This window comes from Furipterus horrens, unplaced genomic scaffold (assembly GCF_987537825.1).
Source record: "Furipterus horrens unplaced genomic scaffold, mFurHor1.1.pri manual_scaffold_9, whole genome shotgun sequence".
NCBI classification, from domain to species: domain Eukaryota; kingdom Metazoa; phylum Chordata; class Mammalia; order Chiroptera; family Furipteridae; genus Furipterus; species Furipterus horrens.
This window is the reverse complement of record NW_028327179.1, coordinates 95,729,608-95,749,027: the sequence shown is the minus strand read 5'-3', so window position 1 is coordinate 95,749,027 and position 19,420 is coordinate 95,729,608. Positions and strand designations below refer to the sequence as shown.

General features: G+C 44.1%; 2 protein-coding genes across 2 annotated transcripts; both read left to right on the top strand.

The window, feature by feature from the left end:
• Positions 1–330: 330 nt before the first annotated feature.
• LOC150002249 (serine protease 58-like) lies at positions 331–6,811 on the top strand. Its single transcript, XM_090286832.1, has 5 exons — positions 331–468; positions 1,770–1,926; positions 3,478–3,728; positions 6,020–6,156; positions 6,538–6,811. The coding sequence occupies exons 1-5, from the start codon at positions 429–431 to the stop codon at positions 6,685–6,687; spliced, it is 735 nt and encodes a 244-aa protein (XP_090142958.1). The 5' UTR covers positions 331–428; the 3' UTR covers positions 6,688–6,811.
• A 3,068-nt stretch (positions 6,812–9,879) lies between these two features.
• PRSS58 (serine protease 58) lies at positions 9,880–15,833 on the top strand. The gene is made up of 5 exons (XM_090286831.1): positions 9,880–9,919; positions 11,617–11,755; positions 11,980–12,236; positions 15,455–15,594; positions 15,684–15,833. Exons 1-5 carry the CDS (start codon positions 9,880–9,882, stop codon positions 15,831–15,833), a joined length of 726 nt encoding a protein of 241 aa, XP_090142957.1.
• The last annotated feature ends 3,587 nt before the right edge of the window (positions 15,834–19,420 follow it).

The window sequence follows — 19,420 nt, the reverse complement described above, 5'->3', positions numbered from 1 at the left end:
AGAATGGTTCCCTGGGGGACTCTGGGAAGAGGGAGGGGACAAGTGAGGGCGGGGAGAGGGGCTGGCAGTCACAAAGGCAGGAGGGGACAACAGAGAAAAGCTATGTCACAGAGAGGGGAGGGAGAATGTCAGCAGACGCCTTGCCACTCCGGAGATTTTTAGGGTCAGAGAAGGGGCACCAGGGGCTTGACAAGGTGGGCTCCTTCCTCTCTTTTCCCCATGGCAGAAATAGCTCCTGGCTTTTGTTCTATAAACGGGTCTAGATTAGGACTAGTTTGAAGACTACTATAAGATCCCAACGTCTCCCCTTAACCCCCAAATAAAGTTCCTTCCCAGCTGTTCTTAACAGAGACGCCACTTGGACTAAAGATTGGGATTGTTTCCTGTCTGACCCAACTTGGCTGCTCCTGGTGAGCGCGCGGCCGGCCATGAAGTCCTGTCTCCTCTTCACTCTCCTGGGTGCAGCTGGTGAGAGTCTGGGCCCCTGTTGTCGCCTTGGGAGAGATGGGTCGGGGGCGAGGGGTGGGGGGGCAGAAAGGGAAGTAGCTAGCCACAGGGGAAGAGCTAGGGAACTATGGGCATCTCCTTCAATGACCGGATGAAGGAAACAGAAGGAGCCATGCTCAGGGTGCAGCTCACCCATCAGCGCTCCCCCCATGCCCTCTGGGGCCTGGAGGCCTGTTAGGATATCACTAGTAAGTGCCCTAGTCGTGATCGGGTGGTTTGCTGGACTGCCACGTCTCCTGCACAGCCACAGAAAAGTATATCCTCCCTCCATGCGGGCAGATGGACTGCAGAGGCGCGACCACAGGAAAAGGAAGGAAGGTGGGCTGGGTCACGGGCCCCGGAAGCCTCGTGGCCCTACCGCAAGCTTTCCCACTCCTTTTGTTACCAGGGAGACCCAAGTTAGGGGGCTCTCCCTCCTAAAAGATGCTACCAGGGAGACCCGAGTCAGGCGCTCCCCCGCCTCGGCTCTTACCTTGCTCACAAGAGAAGACAAATGCGTATCACGGAGATGAGAGAGCAGGTTTATTTATGAAACACACGAGCGGGAGGCTGCAAGCAGGCACCCAGAGTGTGAGTGCCCCATGTAGAGAGGAAGTAAAGTTGTAAGTTTGTTAGTAAGTTTGTTCTATACACACTCGGTTAATCTGTGTGTGCTGCCTACGGGGGTTCAGGGCCTATATACTTTAGTTGGTTTCTACGTTCCTCCTCTTCCTCCCTGCCTCCAGACCTTGGGATGAAGACACCCTTTTAAAGGTTTTCTTTCCCAGCTAGTAGACATGAGATACATACGAATTTCAAGGGCCCCCTTCCTCCCGTGCCATCCCAGTTCTGCTTGTGATTCTCAGAACACCTGGCAATCTTATCGGACCAGCTCAGGAGCGCTGGGTCAGTGGGTAAGATGTGTCTCCCTTCTGGTTCTAGCCTCCCGTTTGAAGTTCTTTGTTAGACTGTAATGGCGGGGGCCCTGTTTTATTTCTCCTCTGGCCGCTCCTTCCTAGTTGCTGCCTAACACACCCACCTGCGAAGTCAGGGAGTATTTAATATTTTACTTCCATGCCTGCAAAGACAGGTGTTGGTTTCCTTAAGGTGTACAGCTTGAGCGGCAAGCTTGGTTCCCCCTGATTTAAAATGAATATTTAATATAATTTGAAGACCTGGATATTTTCTTTGAAAACCTTAGGCTGGGAAAAACATCCCTGGCCAACGCTTGCCTCTCAGCCTCTCTGTCTTTCTTTCCACCTATGACCTCATCAATTCTTTAGGAGTCATTCTGGCTGAAGATTCTAAAACTGAAAAGTTGAGCTCACCAGAAGACTTTACTGTTCCTTACCTGGTCTACCTGCAGTCCAGCCCAGAACCCTGTGTGGGGTCCCTCATCTACCCCGAGTGGGTCCTCACAGCAGCTCACTGCCCCTTACCGTAAGTATCCCTTGGCTCTTGGGAGGCAGAAGGAATATGGTTAAACAAAAGCAGGTCCGTTGAGGCAGTTTTAGTGGCATCTTAAGGGAACAAGAGGGCCCAGGAAGAGAGAGGGTCTTCTTCCCAATGGGGAAAATCATACACATTTGTCAGTTTAGGAGGAGGTCAATAGGAAGGGGTCAGAGGACCCTTACTCACAGAGAGTCAATAGTATTTTTTCATTCAGTGTATTTACTGAGCACTCACTATACGCCAGGGACTGCTTAGTGCACTGAGAAGACAGTAAGGGAAAAAGATGGAAATGAATTTTCCCTCGCAGAGCCTACCTTCTGGCAGAGGGAGTAAGCCAAAATAAATAAAGGGCCACAAAGAAAGCATGAAAAGCGTGGCATTCTGTAATAAACAAGAATGAAACAAGACACCTGCCTTAGTTACGGTGGTCACGTGGGCTGTCCTTGCCGAGAAGGGACCCACAGGAAGAGGAGGAAGAGGTAGCCAGGTAACTAAAGCCTGGGAAGAGTCCCTGCGTAGTCAAGATACCTGAGAGCCTGGTGTTGGCTGAGTGTAACAAGCAGGGGCACGTTCCCAGGATGCAGGTAAAGCACTAGGCAGCACAAGGGCAAGAGCACATGGCACAAGATAATGCTGTCCCCTGCAAATCTCCATGTCTCTACTGTGACTGGGTCTGAGCGTGTCGTGTGACTGGGACCTATTCAGAGCTTCAGGGGTATGCAAGGGTCATTTCAAACTCAGAACTCTCAGCCGCCTGGTTGCCAGAGACAATCTGCTTGAACCCAGATGGAACCCCTGCTCTGCACATTATGAGAAATACAAAGGAAATGCAAACAGTTCATCCCCTCTAAGAAACCCTGATATTCTGTACGAACTGTCTTTAGTAGGGAATGGCTCTTGTGTCTGGTGCATGACTGGATTGCTGGTGATGGAAGCGAATGGGTTTGAATTTGCCCAGCGTATAATGGAAAATGATAAATGGGAGTCCTGACAGACTGCCGAGGGCTCGGTGAATCTATGGTCAATGCAGGCGGTACATGGTCAGTATGATGACACGGGCCTGAGAGGAGCTGGGAGTGGTCTCAGAACATCTAGAAACAAAGCATGCTATATGCTTTCCCAAGAGTTGCTTGAGACAGTGTAATAGTTACAAAGGGCTCTGGACCATCTCTATTGCCGGCTCATTCAGATTATCCAAATCATCATCATCACCATCACCACCACCACCATCCCCACTAGACTGTACAGGTATGTTCCAGGTGGCCAATACCATGTCACACTTTATATGGACTCTGTATATTTATATTGACTTCATATACATGGACTCTAACACAACAACCCTGTAAACTATTGTTATTACTATTTTACAGACTAAGGAAGGTCGCTTTGTTCTCAGGTCTAAGAGAGAAAATTCAGATGACTGTAGAAAGTTGTCTCTGACATTTCTTGCAGCTCTGACATTGTATGACCCTGTTTTGTGTGTGTGTGTGTGTGTGTGTGTGTGTGTTTAATGGTCTTCCTGCCCTCTTTCTTCCAAAGAGTTAAAATTCGACTGGGAGTTTTTCAACCCAGCATCAAAAATAACAAAGAGCAGATACGGAATTACTCACTGACTGTGCCCTATCCTGAATTCAATGTGCACACTCTGGAGAACGACGTGATGATGATCAAACTGTCCAAGGCTGCTGTCCTCAACGCCCACGTGGGAACCGTAGCCATAGCTATGGAACCTTTAGAGCTTAATGACACCTGCTTTATCCCAACATGGAGGTGGAATGAATACAAAAACCGTAAGTGTTTGACTCTCTGTGTTCTTTGAGCTGGGGAAACATGCAGGGATAAACTTGAGGGAAATAAGGTCTCTGAGGTAATGTTCTTGATCCTAGAGTGATTACTTTCAGGGCCTAATAATACCAAGATTAGAGGCCAAAAGATAAAATTCAAAGAGACTGATAGAAAGCAGCCAAGATCTCTAGAATCAAGGTATGAGTCTTGGGAACCGAACTGAAATAAAGGTGGGTTAGTAGCTCACTCTAAAGACAATATCAAGGCATAATGTGGGAGGGTGACTTGCTGTCTCATGGATAGCTACTGTAAGTCCACCAAGCAATTCCCGAGCCAGCAGTGGGAAAACCAAAACAAAACACGTGATATAGGGAGGCAACCAAGGATGCTTCCTATCCTGGCCACACACAGCCCAACCTACGTTGATGTGATTCAAGCGGACCCTGAGCGTTATGTAGGTGGTTGGGGGAACCATCTCTTCTGCTGCCATATCTGTTTCCACAAAGAGAGTGCTACTCTTAGACCTGCTGCTCCACCCAATAGTTCCCACTTAGGGGCAGAGACCGGGAGGGTTCTCAAGAGTTGATTATGATGACATGCTCATGGTGTGTCTCTGGCCAGACATGCATTGGAAAAATGGCCACAACCCATGTTGTAGGCACCCTCTGTCCTCTGAGCTCTCATGGGTGTGAGCAGAGAAGATCTGGTCTCTGCAGGATCATGTCTTATCAAGGGCATTTATGAAGAACATTGCTTTCTTACACATTTGTTGGTTCTTGGTGGCCTTTGCTTCATGTGGCTGCTAATAACCATTGTGTTTTCTTTAGGTATTGTCAAAGGATGATGAAACCACCATTTGATATCTGAGATGAAATGACAGAGCTAAATTTATGGCTTATTATAGTGAGGCAGGGCAATGCTGAGCAGGCAAAGTCTCGCTGAGCAGACAGGATTGGGCTTACATGGGGTTCTGTGGGAGGACCTCCAGAGGCTAAAAAGCTGACATCATCTGTAGAGGCGTGGTTACTTGGGTGAGGTTGTTGATTAACTGGCACTCTGAGGCACGTTTTTTGGAGGGGTCTGATTGGCTAACTTTAAAAAGTTACGTTGATTGATTGGTGAGTTGTCAAGGATATTAATCAGGTTTAAACCCCAGTGGTGGCTACAGAACAAGCCATCTGTTCTGTAAAAACAAATAAAAAGAGGAACTTTTATATTCTTCATATCTGGCAACTTCATTGTCAATTTAGAAGCCACATTCCTGGGAAGCTAAGTGAATATACCTTCTGAACAAATCCACGATTTATGATTTTTACCCTTGATTTTATAAGTCTTATTCCAAGGTATGGCATCGCATTTACAAAATAATTTATTACATACCATTTAAAGGCAAAATAAAACTATAGAAAGGTTTTATCACACAGGTTCTGTAGGTTAGGATCGCAGTGACAAACTAATTCTATAAGCTCTCTGGTGCAAGGCTCCCAGCAGTTATTATGAATTCATTATTTCAAATAACTAGATTACTTTTACCTAGCCTATGCTACGTATTTCAATTCAATTCCTCTAAAAATTTAAAACTGAACCTAACTCCTCTCTTTTCTGATCTGACACTTTCCAGTATAATCTGCTTTAGGTCATTAGATTGGATACACTTCCATGATAAAAGTCCTGCTCCATAAAACACTAGGTTTAGCTTGAGCAATCCCTCGTCAATTTTTTGTTTCCTCCTTGCTCTTCTCTACCAGAGATTAAAATTATATAATATCTTGATTACAATCCTTGCATCCTGATGTTAACAGGATAGTAACAATTGCTATCATAGAGATGAATAATGTAACTACTTCGGGGAAAATATGTATATATATTTATACATATATACATATACACATAAATAATCCATTTAAAAATAAACATTACAAAATACTTTTAAACACATTAAAAAGTTTATCCCCTTTATGACTAAATTTAAAGAAGATGAAGTAGGTGCCAAAAAAGAAAGATTTCTTGGAGACAAAGGCTTTGTGCCTGTCTCTTCTCATGGTCATGTAATTTTCTCCTGGGTTTTCAAAGGTTTCTAAATTATGCAGAGTAGAGAGAGAACCAGAGATCCGACATCTGATGTAAGGAGGACTTCCTACTCTGTATCCACTGCTCTGACACAGAGACGCTTAACAAGGAACCCGGCAATGACTGTTCTTGGGGACCCACGCATTTGGCGAAATTGGGGCTGATCACAGGAGTATTTGTGCTCAGGAGAGTAAGGCTGGATCTCATTTTTCTCTCTTCCCCACAGTGAGTGACCCTGACATCCTCACTTGGACAAACCAACATTCTCTGCCCTTCCACGTGTGCCAGGATATGCTAAACCAGAGAATGATGGCCAACATCATGTGTGTGGGACAACCTATGCACACCATATATGACATTAAGGTATCTTTCCTTTCCCCAGACAGGAAGATAGCAAGAGGTCCACGAGGAGGAGAGGGGATTGTGGGAAATCCAGTGGTACTTACCCAAAAGGCCTGAAGCGGCTCCCCTCTCCCCACTCACTCTCTGGGTTTGTTATTAACTGGAAGAAATTCTCAGTAGACCCATCTGTCCTTTCTTAACCTGCTTGCTCTCAGGTTGGGCCAAGTTTGACCCAAGAGAGGTGAGACCTACGTGGATGTGAAGAGAGGACTGTTGCCTCTCCAGAAAAATGAGTCCAGTCCTGTAAATGTCCCTGCTACTACCATGTGCCACTTCTTGGGATTTATTCTCATTTCACGAGGACAAAAGCAACATTGACTTTTTCTTCCCTTTCCCTGGCAGGAAGTTTCAGCTGCTCCGGCCATCTGTGCTGGGAGGCTGCATGGAATCTTGTCCTGGGCAAGAGGCAGTGTCACCCTGGGAAATGAAGGGTTCTTCACAGAAATTCACCCTTATGCAAGATGGATCCTAAAAATCGTTAGGAGTCACTGAGGCTCTGGTGTTCCTTCCTCCCCTCAGTGCAACACCTTCATGACTTCTATACTGCATCCCCAGGTCTCTTGATCTTCTTGTTCTTGAAGAGAATCCCCATTTTAAAATCCAATAAAAAATGACAGTAAGAACCCATGCCGTAATCCCGGACCTCTTTATATTATCAACTGTGAGAACAATGAGAAGGTCAGCAACATCCCCACCATTTGTTCATTCGTTCAAAAAGTATGGAATCATTAGCTACTTAGAAGGCCTTGCATATGCTAAGGGTACATGAGTAAATACGACGCAATCTTTGCCATCAGTCGGTCAGTTATAACAGCTTGTGACAACTGCCATAAAAACGATGAGCAGTAAGTTCTGTGAGCGCATAGAATAAGAACACGTCAGGGGAGGTGTCACCAACGAGGCAGACAAATTAGGAGACAATATTGTACAACTGAGGGTGTCATTAAGGAAGAGTCAGAAAAAGCCTAAAAAATGTGGCGTGTTCTGGAAAACGTGTAAGTAACACTGGCGACGAAATGGAGAGAGAATGTGATAAGAGATTGTCATTTGTAGGTGAGCAAGTGTTAGCAAAGGGCCTGACCTGTTCTGTAAAGAAACTTAGATTTTTTTAATCTTGTAGGCATCAGAGGGGGCATCATTATCACCTCCGCATTAGGGAGGATAGTGCCAAATTTCTGAACGGGGGGGAGACTGAGGAAGCTGCATCTGTGCAATACACCTGCAGGTGTATTTGTGAGTAGAAAGAAGAAAGTGTCTGGGTTAACTACCAACTTTCTGACTTGGGCAACTAGAGATGTGGGAGTTCTCAAAGATGGTATAAACAGAACCAATGTTTCCATCTAGAGGATCAGGAGCATGGGCATGAATTAGGAGAGAGGGGGAGTGTTATTTTTGGCATCCATGAAGGACATGGAGGCCGTCATTTCTGGCAGACAGCTGGAGACAAAGGTCTGGATTTCAGATGACACCTAGGCAATAACAGCTGGGGAAAATCTGTATTTACGGATATCAGCTTTAGGCTTTGGTAGTTTTGTGCTATCAGGAAGAGCTCTGATGAAGGCTTAGTCTTTCTCTTACAGTGGCATAGGGTTGAGAGATGAACAGCATCCCAGACCCATTGATGAAGATACAGAAAATACAGAATTAAGAGGATTCTGAGTAACCTAAGAGTTGTGGTTCAAAGTGATATATTGTTACGGGAGAAACTCCCAGAAACTTGGTTCTTCTCACAAATGCAGTAAAGAATTACAGACCAGTGAGTCTATTAGTATACAAGCAGGGTATATTAGGGACACATTCTCATGGGAGAGAACGGGTGGGGGGAGAAGGGCAAGAGCAAGGGTGGCAAGAGCAAGAAGGCAAGGGGCGGCAGCGGTGGCAAGGGCAAGAGCCTGAGCCAGGGTGGCCAGCGGCCAGGCGGCCAGAGAGAGGAAGTCCTGTGTTCTGAAGACTTACTTAGTTGGTGGGACGGAGGAGGGTGAAAGAGTTACTTAATGACTGACCGGTAAAGGTGGTGTTAGCTTTCCAGGAGCATGAATACCCAAAGGTGTTAATAGGCTTCTTCCTTTGGACACTATGGGCCCTTCCGACCTTTCAGGCCTTGGGATGAATACAGTTTCAAATGCTATCTTTCCCAGGTAATAGAAAAGATACATAGAATTTCAAGGACCGCCCTCCTCCCATGTTAGCATGGTGTTTCCTGTGATGTTGGAACACCTGGTAATATTATCGGACCAGGCTCAGGGCTGCTGAGTTAGTGGGTGAGACACGTCTCCCTCCTCCTCCCTGCCTTGGTTTGCTATCTCTCCTCCTAACAATATGAGAGGCCATGGAGTTACATGTAGGAGAGAGGCAATGTCACATGGGCAAAGGGAGATAGAGCCGGTCAGGGAGATGGGGAGAGAGAGAATCACACCATTGAAGAAAGATGAATGAATAGGTTTAAAGATCCATCCTATGAGGGAGAAGTGAATCCATCAAGCCTCAATCAAGCCTCACTTCCTCAAGGACGTCTTCTTCTGATCCTTACATGGGGATTCCACTATGTGCTTCTCTCTCTCTACTTCCCACATTGTGACATTCATGGTGGCAAGTCGTATTACACCCGTTGACCCTATTAGTCTTTATGATTTATGAGGGCATGACTCTTATCTCCCTTACCATTAAATCATCAATATCTAATAAAATGCCAGCACACAACAGTCACATGTATTAGTTTTCTGTTCCTGCATAAAAGCATCATCACAAATTGAACAGCTCAAAACAACATTTATTATATCATAGCTTCTGTAAGTCATGAGTCCAGGCATAGCTTAGTTGGATCGTTTCTTTAGGGTCTAAAAATGTTTTGAAGGCAGAGTTTGCTTCTAAGTTTATTTAGGTAATTGGCAAAATCCATTCCCTTGTGGTCATATGACACAGGATCTTTGCTTTTTTTGCTGGCTGTCAGCTGAAAGCTGTTCTGGGGTCCTTAAGAGTGCCCTCAGTGCACAGAGGCCAACCACACCAAGTTCTTTGCCAAGAGGGCTTTCTTCATCAAGCCAGCGTCTTCCCACTTAGACATTCTCAACAGTAAGCGCAGAACCCAGCACCAGTCAGACACAGAACATAAATTACGGGCTGGCTGCTTGAATAAATAAAGATGTGAGCAGTGATATGAAGCAAAGGGCTAGTGTACCTCGAGGAGGCGTTCAGTGTCCGGCAGAGGAGCTGAGATCAGCACAGGGTGCTGGGTTATAGCCACTGGAGGTGACTGTCAGTGGCCCACAGCAGGGGATTGCATCACATACATGGGCGGGGCAAGTATCCTGCAGGTGGTTCAGAGAGGGACATGACTTCAGAGTTTGACAAAGAGCAGGCCAGTGAGGAGGAGGCTGTGGACATACTCTGATTAGGTACTTTCTAATCTGACACAGCAAAACGCTGATCTAGTCTCTACCTTGTCTAGGCCCAAGTCACCTGATCTCTGTTCTTGTCCTTCTGACACTTCATACCACCATTGACTCTGAGAAACACCTCTTCTGAAACTGAATCCCAACACTGAGAGGATTCAGATGATAATTTTTGCTAACCCTAGAACCCCTTCCTGCCTTATCTTATTTAGTCCTTGACTCTCTCTTCTCTTCATCCTTTGCAGAGACTTGGAGCTGAGTCTCATTCTTTGAGAAGTCTTTTGACATCATTATGAAGTTTATCCTCTTCTGGGTGAGCTTGAACCTGCCTTGTGAGTGTCTGCACCTTTTTCTTTACTGGCCAAAGAGAAATCCTGAGGGGGTGGGGTGGAGAATGAAAGGTGGATAAAGACAGGAACAATGTTCTGGGCTACAAGTGCAGGCTTGATTCTCTATCTGTCACCACTGCCACCATCCCCACCAGGTTTCCTCCTGTGACATTACCTGCCTCCCTCACCTCAGGTTGACTACTGTATGCTTTTGGGGGAGACATGGCCATTGGATCCCCAATACCAGACCTGCTTCTCAGGAAGACTGAGAGCTTCCCCTGGGCCTGTCTAGAACAAGACTGATTTTGTATGAGACAGTGAGAAGTGGAGGTAGGGGTTGAAAGCCCGGGTCCAAATAATGGACCTGGAAGAGCATTCGAGGGTTTGGGGATCTAGCCCAGGCATGGTTCCAAGTAGTCAGGCCAAAGCTATGGAGGTAATCAGGATTCTCTTTCACACATCACATTCAAGCTGTCTGGACAATTCTGTTGACTCCATCTTCCAAATAAATCCCAAGTCCAGTCACAACTCACAGCCTCCCCTGCTCACCATGGTCCAAGCCACCATCCCTTGCCTGGATTATCAAATTACCCTCCTAATAGACCTCTCTGCTTTATACCCCTACACTCAGCACTTCTCCATAAGGGACTTGTCATCCCCCCTTTATCACACACCACAGACCCCATTTCTCTTAGAAGACAAATCCACGTCCTTTCAATGCTCTACAAAGCCCTGCCTGCATCCCTTCTGTGGCCTCTCCTTTCCTGCTTTTCTCCCCGCCTCTCGGCATGCCAGTCGCATCGGCCTCTGTGATGTTCCTTAAACAGGCATCAGGGCTCTTCACCAGCTGTTTCCTCTGCCGGGGATCCTGTTCCCAGACCTCTGATGGTCTCCCTCCCCCAGCTTCGTTTCATTGTTCATCTCTCACAGCCACGAGATGTACCCTGACTACTGACGGGACACCGCACAGTGCCCTCAGCACACATGTGCGCACACACACGCACCTGCTACCACCTTCCCCTCTTTCCGTGTTCTACTTCTTTTTCCCAAAGCACTGATCACCAGCCAACATACTGAATCATTCACTTCTGATTGTGTCTGTTATTACTGAATCTCTCCACTCATTAGGAAATGTGAGAGCAGAGGTATCTCTCTGTTTTGTTCACTACAGAGCCCAGGCACCTCAAAGGGAGCCTGGCACACACTAGGTCCTCAATATTTTCTTGTGGAACAGATGAATGGCTTCCCCTCCTTTGTCTCTGTTAGCATTTGGTCCGTCCTCTGAATGGCACTTATGTCATTCTGCCTTGCGTTGTTGTTGGGAGGATGGGATAAGATCAGTCAAAGCATTCTAAAAGTGATAAAACAGTTAAAGTTCTTCATGAGCTGATTTAACATATGTCCACTGAATTGTGGAAGGTATTTGAGAAAGTCTGTGTTTTCACTGGAAGAAAAGTTATTGACGACTAAAAGGAAAAACACCTTTTATTTTTTGAAATAAATATGTTTCTATCATTTTATTTACATTTTACAACAAAAGAAGCCAGCTTACAACTTCAGCTTACAGCTAAAGGTACAGTTAAAGAGAAATACAGGGGGAACTTGGGTCTATTAAGTAATTATCCTTTTTATTTTATTTATTTTTTTAAGTCATTCCTGAAAAAAAAATCTCAGGATTTCCTGTCTGTTCCTCCTTCCAGGTGCTCTGACCTATGACCCGGGTTACACAGAGAACATCACTCCCCCCTACTTGGCCTACCTGAACTCCGATTACTTACCCTGCACTGGGGTCCTCATCCACCCGCTGTGGGTGATTACAGCTGCCAGCTGCAACTTACCGTGAGCCATAAGCCCCCGGAGCCCCTCCTCCCTTGGGGTGCTCAGGCTGGGCCCAGGCCACGCACCCTGCCTGGACCACTGCCCATTGATTACGGGGTGAGGGAGGCCTTCTGGAGATATTCAGGAGGGAAGAAATAAGTCTGCAGGGGGGAGCTAATACAGACGCAGGTGGACAGATGAGCCGTCTCTGTTCAGTCCTCTCAGAAACACCCATGTCGTTCCAGGAACGTCAAGGTCATATTGGGGGTTACAAACCCATCAAGCCACACTGAGCGCCATGTACAAGTGGTGGGCTATGAGAAGATGATTAATCATCCCTACTTCTCGATCACTTCTATTGAGAATAACCTCATGTTAATCAAGTTGGGAAGACACACTGAGGTCAATGACTACGTGAAACCGGTCGGCCTGCCCCCGGAGCCTGCCACTGAAAACACCGTGTGCACCGTCTCCACCTGGGGCTACAACAGATGTGACCTCTGTGAGTGACTTCAAGAGGGTCTCCTCTCAGAACCAGACGTGCTTTTGTCCCTTGTCTGCTCTTGGCCTCTGCGAGTCTCCCCAGCTCTTTCTTCTAACCTTGTTCTTCCTCCGTTCAGCCCCTCTCCCCTTCCCCTGTCCCTCACAGGGAGTCCTCCAAGCTGTATCTTTCAATCATCTTTGCTTTCCTATGTGATAGAAGAGGTGTTAGTGGAAAGAAGACGTCTGTGTTCGGGTCCTAATTTGCTGCGTGGCAGTGGGCCACTTCATCTTGGACCCTCGGTTTTCTGAACTCTAAAATGTGGCTCAAACTATATCAGATGTTTTCAAACTCTTCCGGGCAATCAAGAAACTTAAGAGCCTTGAAATATCATGAAATAATAGTCACGTATTAAACATGAGGTATATATATCATATTGTGCGTAATCAGGCAGACCTTCTTTATGCAAGACTGTGATATAGATAAATAAAAGTTTAAGAAAAATATTTCTGAAACACTTTGAATGATAACACTCTGAACATTCTCTCATTTATTCAGGAAATCAAAAGGTTCTCATGATTTTTTTCAGTAAAAGTCTCCTCTGTATAATTTGAAAGCACTGAACTACAAGTTCTAACTAAGCTTTCTTCTATGTCAGTTTTCAGATTCCATAAAAAACTTGGAGTGAATTAAGACAGTTTTCTCTTGCCGACATTTTGTGCCTGTCTGCCCCTATCCCATTCCAAAATTTTCAGGCAAATTCTAATCGACTCTCTGTACCTACGAATCAAGATAGCCATAAATACTGGTGAAGGGGGAGCTGATTAATTATAAGGAAAACAGAACTGTGATTTTGTCCCTTAGGAAAAATTATCGATAGAATTTTACTTCTGAGTAACTTATCTGAGCATATTTAATAGACACCATAGTATGGAAGGAGAGTCATTTTAAACAAGCCTGTCAGACCACACTCATCCACCCACCTCTACTTTCTTTTTCTAGAAGCCAAGAGGTGGGCACACACCTGTCCTAGCAATGCTGCCATCACTCAGTCTTTTGTTAACTGATCTTCCATAAGTACCTTCAGATCTTGGGGTACATTTTTTTGAATATATCAAAAAATAGAAATTCTTTTTTTCCCCAGCTTTACTGGGGTATGATTGACAAAAGTTGCATATATTTAATGCGTATGAATGTCATGTTTTGATATATGTACATGCTTTGATATATGTATACACTGTGTGTATACGTGTGTTTGTGCGGTGAGAGTACTTAAGATCTATGCTCTTAGAAAATACATGATATAATATTATATACTATGGTCACCATGCTGTACATTAAACCTCCAGAACTTATTCATCTTATAACTGAAAGCTAGTACTCTTTGGTCAACATACCTCCATACCCTCCACCCCCAGCCCCAGCTTCTGCCATTCTAATCTCTGCGCCCACGAGTTCAGCGTGTTTCAATTCCACATTTAGGTGAAATCATACGGTATTTGGTTTTCTGTGTCTGACTTACTATTGTAATGTCCTTTAAACAAGTAGAAAGTCTTCGTTCTTTTGAGAGTTGATCTGAGTTTTGAAAATAAGCAAATGTCCCTCTGGTGAGCAGTATCCTCGATTCACCGTGTCTGCCAAAGAGCAGTGACTTATAAAACAAAAAATGCAGCTTATTTAAGGAGCGAAGTAAGCATTTCTTAGAAGTGCATTTGTATACATACAATGTGCTGTACACCTGAAACTAATACAAAATAATATGTAATGTAAACTGTGATTGGAAAAAATTTTTTTAATTTTAAAAAAATTTAAAAAATACATTCCCAGAAGAAATGTTGACCTGCACAATTATTGCTAGACTGGAAAGTAAAACAAAGAACTATAAACATTTTCTTTTCAAGAATAAATATACCATTTACAAATAAAGACATTCATATAAACACAATCCCATTAGAAAAACAAAATCTCAAAATAAAATACTTCTTCCCAAAGAAAAATCTTTGGCAAGAACACCCAGCATATGTATCAATACTACTTTGTTCTTTATTACTACTACTTTGTTCTTTATTGATACTACTTTGTTCCTGTTTTACTCATTGTTACATTGAAAAAACTTTGTTATAGGTGTGCGCAGTCCATAGTATTCGTAAACCATTGATATAAAGAAACTAACTTGAATTAGGAATCAAGAGACCTTGTTTTAAATTCTAGTTTTATGGGTTTAAGAAAATCACTTTTTGAGTGATTTTTTTTTTTTAGCAGATTCTGGATTTTTTGATCGGCCAAATCAAAAACGAAGGTTAGAGGACTCTAAATTCCTTTAAACTAAAAACAGACATGTAGCAACTAGTAGAAAAGTAGGTCTTGGAGAGCTAATGCACAGTATAGTGAATATGGAAAACAGTACTGTACGATAATTGAATTTGCTATAAGACTAGATCTTAGTTATTCCCACCACGAAAAAGAATTGATAATTATGTGATATGATATTGATGCTAACTATTACTACAATGACAATCATATTGCACTATATATCAAATCAACATATTGTATACCTTAAATGTACACAACCTTGCAAGTCAAATATATTTCATTTTTTTAAAAAACCTTATTTTTTTAGAGAGAGGGGGAGGGAGGGAGAAAAAAAGGGAGAGGAATATTGATGTGAGAGAGAAACATCGATCAGTTGCCTCTCGTATGTGCCCCAAATGGGGACGGAATCTGTAGCTCAGGCATGTGCCCTAACAGGAATCGAACCCATGATCTTTCGCTTGGTGGGATGACACCCAACCAACTGAGCCACACTGGTTAGGGCCAAGGCAAATGTATTTCAATAAATAAATTAAAAAGAAGTCAGTGATGAATTGAAAATATGGGACAAATAATTATAAAAGCTAAATTAATAATAACAAAATAAAACGCCATCCCAAAGGACACTCTTTAAATGTTTAAATATCCAGACATTTTTAAAGTAATTTGTATCATGTCATTGCAGAGATAACTCCTGTTTACATATAACTTCCATGAGTTTAATCTATTTTGTAAGGAGACAAACAAGTGTATCATGAGAAATTGTTAACCTGTTGTCCCCGCTGCCACAGTTCTGATTTCTCTTTGTATCTGACTTCCTTCCCTTTCTGCTGGGAGAAGAAGAAATATGTTGAAAAAGAGGGAAGGGAGAAGAGAAAGCCTGGTGTCTGATAACGCTTAAGGACGTCCTATCTCTCTCTTTCCTATAGCCAAGGAACCTGACTCACTGCAGAATGTGAACATCTCCGTTATCTCCCAGACTGAGTGCCACCATGCCTATAAAAGCTACAACATCACAAGAAATATGCTGTGTGTGGGCATTGTGCCAGGAAGAAGGCTGCCGTGCAAGGTAAGCTCCTCTCAGTGCCTTCCTGTTCCCGCTTTGTTCCTTGTGCCTTTTGCCAGAACAGTAACCTGGTCTCCTTTCTTTCCTGGCAGGAAGTCACAGGTGCCCCAGCAGTCTGCAATGGGATGCTTCAGGGAATCCTCACTTTTGCCGATGGATGTGTTTTGAGAGCGGATGTCGGCATCTATACCAGAATCTTTAACTACATACCCTGGATTGAAAATACAATTCATAGCAACTGAGGTCCCGCGGCAGGAATTCTGGACCATTTGACACAGCATGTACCCATGTCCAGCCTCACAGTCAAATCTAAATAGACTCCTTGGGTTGCATCCTGCGTCCCTGTCTCACCTCTGCTCAATAGAGAAGGTGTCTGGTGCATGCCTGTACTGTGACTATACGTGACAACTTTTCTTCCCCTACCAATGAAGATAGCCAACCCAATACCCTTCAGGCAGTTAAAGTTTATGGAGTGGGGATAACGTTCTCTCTAACAAATTGATCACTGATTCATTGGGAAAAAAGGCCACTCGGTAGCCATTTTGGGTGTCAAAGCCCCTACTACTTGCATTGAGTTGAACATGAGCAATTTACACGTGCTGATGGGAAAAAGGAAGGAAGTGTGGCAAGGAGCGAGCTACCCAGCAGCATAGGTGAGAGGAACGGGTTCAAGGAAGGGAGCTGGGGAAGGCATGGAGCTTGTTTCTTCTCGTTCATACAACTCTCTACACCAGGCATAGATTCTGGTCGTTGATTTTGCAGGATTCTGTGTAGGGACTTGAGCCATGGGAGGTTAATACAAAAGTTCACTGGGGCTTAAGACATAAGAAATGACAGAAGTAAACTTTGTCCTCTCTACGTTTCTCCAAGTCAATGAAGCCTAGCTTGCAGTGTTGAAAAGCAACCTTTCTGTACATGGGTTATTTAGTGCAGATGGGAGAGCTTCACCTCTATGTAAATTATCGACTGAAAGTCTCACTGCGGGAGAAGCAGGTGGGTTTTGCAGGTGGGCACCTCAGTCTCTGGCGGTGTTTCCCAGCTTGAAATGGTGCTAATTTTCAATAGGTCATACTGATGCGTTATAAGTTCAGATGATTCTAGGTGATGAAGCATATGGTAGGGGCACTGAATTCCATGGACATCAGCTTGCTGTGTGACCACTCTCATTGTAAGGTGACTTCATTGGTTGAAAAATGCATTCCTTTTTTGTGGAGTAGATAGGCATTTTCTTAATTCAAGGATAGTGTGGGGCTGGGAGTAACGAAGGCAAAGGAGAGAAAATCCAAATCTAGACTATGTCATTTTTGGTAAGGAAGGGCCCTCCTACCACCACCTGGCTGGTGGGATACCTAGGCCACAGTAATAGATCGGGGCTGAGGTTGGTCACCGACACTGGCAAACGGGGCCTTCAGTAGAGGTGGTAGCCCAGGGAGACTTGCAATAAGTCCCTGCATATGCCCTACGTGGTCCCACTGTTCCCTTCATTTATGAAGTCATAAAAAAGCACTTGGAAATATGAGAAGAAACTTCAGAGCAGACTGGCTTCTCCATCTGATTATCAAAGACTTCTTAAGTGAGAGCATTTTGGTGAGAATTCTCATCAAATACAATTATTCTCCTGCTCAAGCCGACCCTGACAATCCATACACATAATTTTTTTTCAAACAGCATATCTTCATTCCCTCCATCATGCCCCTCTGAGCACGAGCCACTCCCAAGAAATTCATATACCTCTTGTCCTCAAGAAAGAGAACAACTAGATATGTTGATTGAATTTCTGGCCCTTGGGAAGATTTCTTTTCTCCTCTTTCCTTCAGGGCATCCCTCTGATGGGGTTTTCGTATCACAGAAGTACACATTCAGTGGGTACCATATATTAAACAGAACCATTCATAAACGAGGTGAAGTCTTTCCACCCTCAGTGAACTGTTCATGGAGAAATCTTCTTTAGGTCGTAACTATGGGTTGAAGAGAGACAGCCCAGAGGAATTGCTCGTGCAACTTATTTGGACCTTCAGGCCTAATTTACCTGTTTTGCATTTATGCTTGTAGCTGAAGATGGAATACTGCTGAGTAAATCCAAGTTAGTGACAGAGAGTCAGCCCCACCCAGAGCAAGTTCTATGGCCACCCGGTGATGTGGGTCAGGCATTCAGTCTCCACCAGACCACAGTAACAAACCAGAGACTGTTTCCCAAAGAGGAAAGAGGAGCGTGACGTTGCGGCCATGTTTAGGGATTCCTGTTTTGATTTTGTGATTAGGCTTTGCCATGAGCTTCCTTTAGCATGCTCAAGAGACTTCTAGCACCACTGGATCTACAGAGTTTAAATCCAAGAAAGAGCCAATTGCCCTTCAACCTGTGCTTGGGTGGATAGTCTTTTCTGACTTAGTCTCATGCTAAATTAGCAACTTTCTAATTCACTCACTAAATGGCTCAGAGCATGATATCCTAATAAGATATATTTTGCTTATAAAATTTAGAGGCCTTCAGGCATCATTCTTAATAGCAGAGAGCACAAGGTACAACAGCATGTTCATTTCAGCGGAAGAAGTCACATACAGCTACCTATTAGGTTCATTGTAGAAGCAGGTGATAATATTTTCACTGCTTATATCCCCTACCCACTACCATGTGTCTGTCTTTCCAAAACATCCAGGAAGCCTGCTACTTCCTGTTATCTAGTCTGATCAACATAATATCACAATATAACAGACCAGTATGGTATCCTTTGAGATTGTCAAGTTCAGGGCCGGAGCAACAGTGATTGCGTGAGCATGGAGGTAAAAATATACTGCGTCCCTGCCAAAATGCACTTTCTAGGTGAATAGTTGTATACCAAGCGTGAATGATGGGTCTGCCCTAGTTAGGTGGCTACATATGGAACGGGAACTACAATTGTTGTTACTACGTGATTACACAAGAATCCAACACGAACATCCATTATTCCTCTTTGGGCTTGGCCACACTGAAGAACTGAATGGAGTTACAACAGAAATTATCAGCCAGCAAACTTCAAGTCTGTGTTCGTTGGTAGTTCCATTCATTGCTCTGTGCTAATACTTTAGATTTACTAATGGGAAATTTCACCAATTTCCTCTTAGCCCCTCCTCCAACAAAAGCACTCACTTCAGAGGCCAGGCAGCAACTGTAATAGTTATAGAGGTTCCATCAGTTGTAGAAAAAAAATGACAGCCCCTCTACCCACCCACCCCCACAGTGTACATAGGAAATAGGGAAAAAATTCTAAATTTTTAAATTACTCTTAAAAGACTTAAGTTAAAAATCCATTTATTCCTCCATTTTCATAAGCCCCACTCTGATCAATGGATAATAAGTCTCCACCATGACCACCTCCAGCACAAATTAGTACTAATTCCAATCCAATCCCCAAAAGTTAGCTCTGTTCTTGTTCCTAGAGCACAAGTTGCCAAGTAAATAGACTCAGGTCATTTCTGTATAGGCCAGCGGGCAGACTCTCCACGTCAGAACAGGGCCCATTCTCTAGGGTACCCAGGCAGGCACCCCTTCATTCAAGGGGCATCGAATCAGTTAATACAACTCACTGAGGTTTGCTGACTCACATCAGTCCATCAGTACCAAATATGTCAGGTGTTTTGTTTGTTTGCTGCTTTTTGGTTATGTAAATACGAAGGAATCCACCACTTAGTATCTTGAATGGTGGGTTAAGTCTTTCTAAGTTTAACTTGCATCATTGGGAATCCAGATGTTGCCACAGACTTAGGCCACACGCTCTATCAGCCCTTTAAGTAAGTTTGTTATAAATTTCCCTCTCCACAGGCCTTACTCCTTTATTTCTCTCAATGTTTT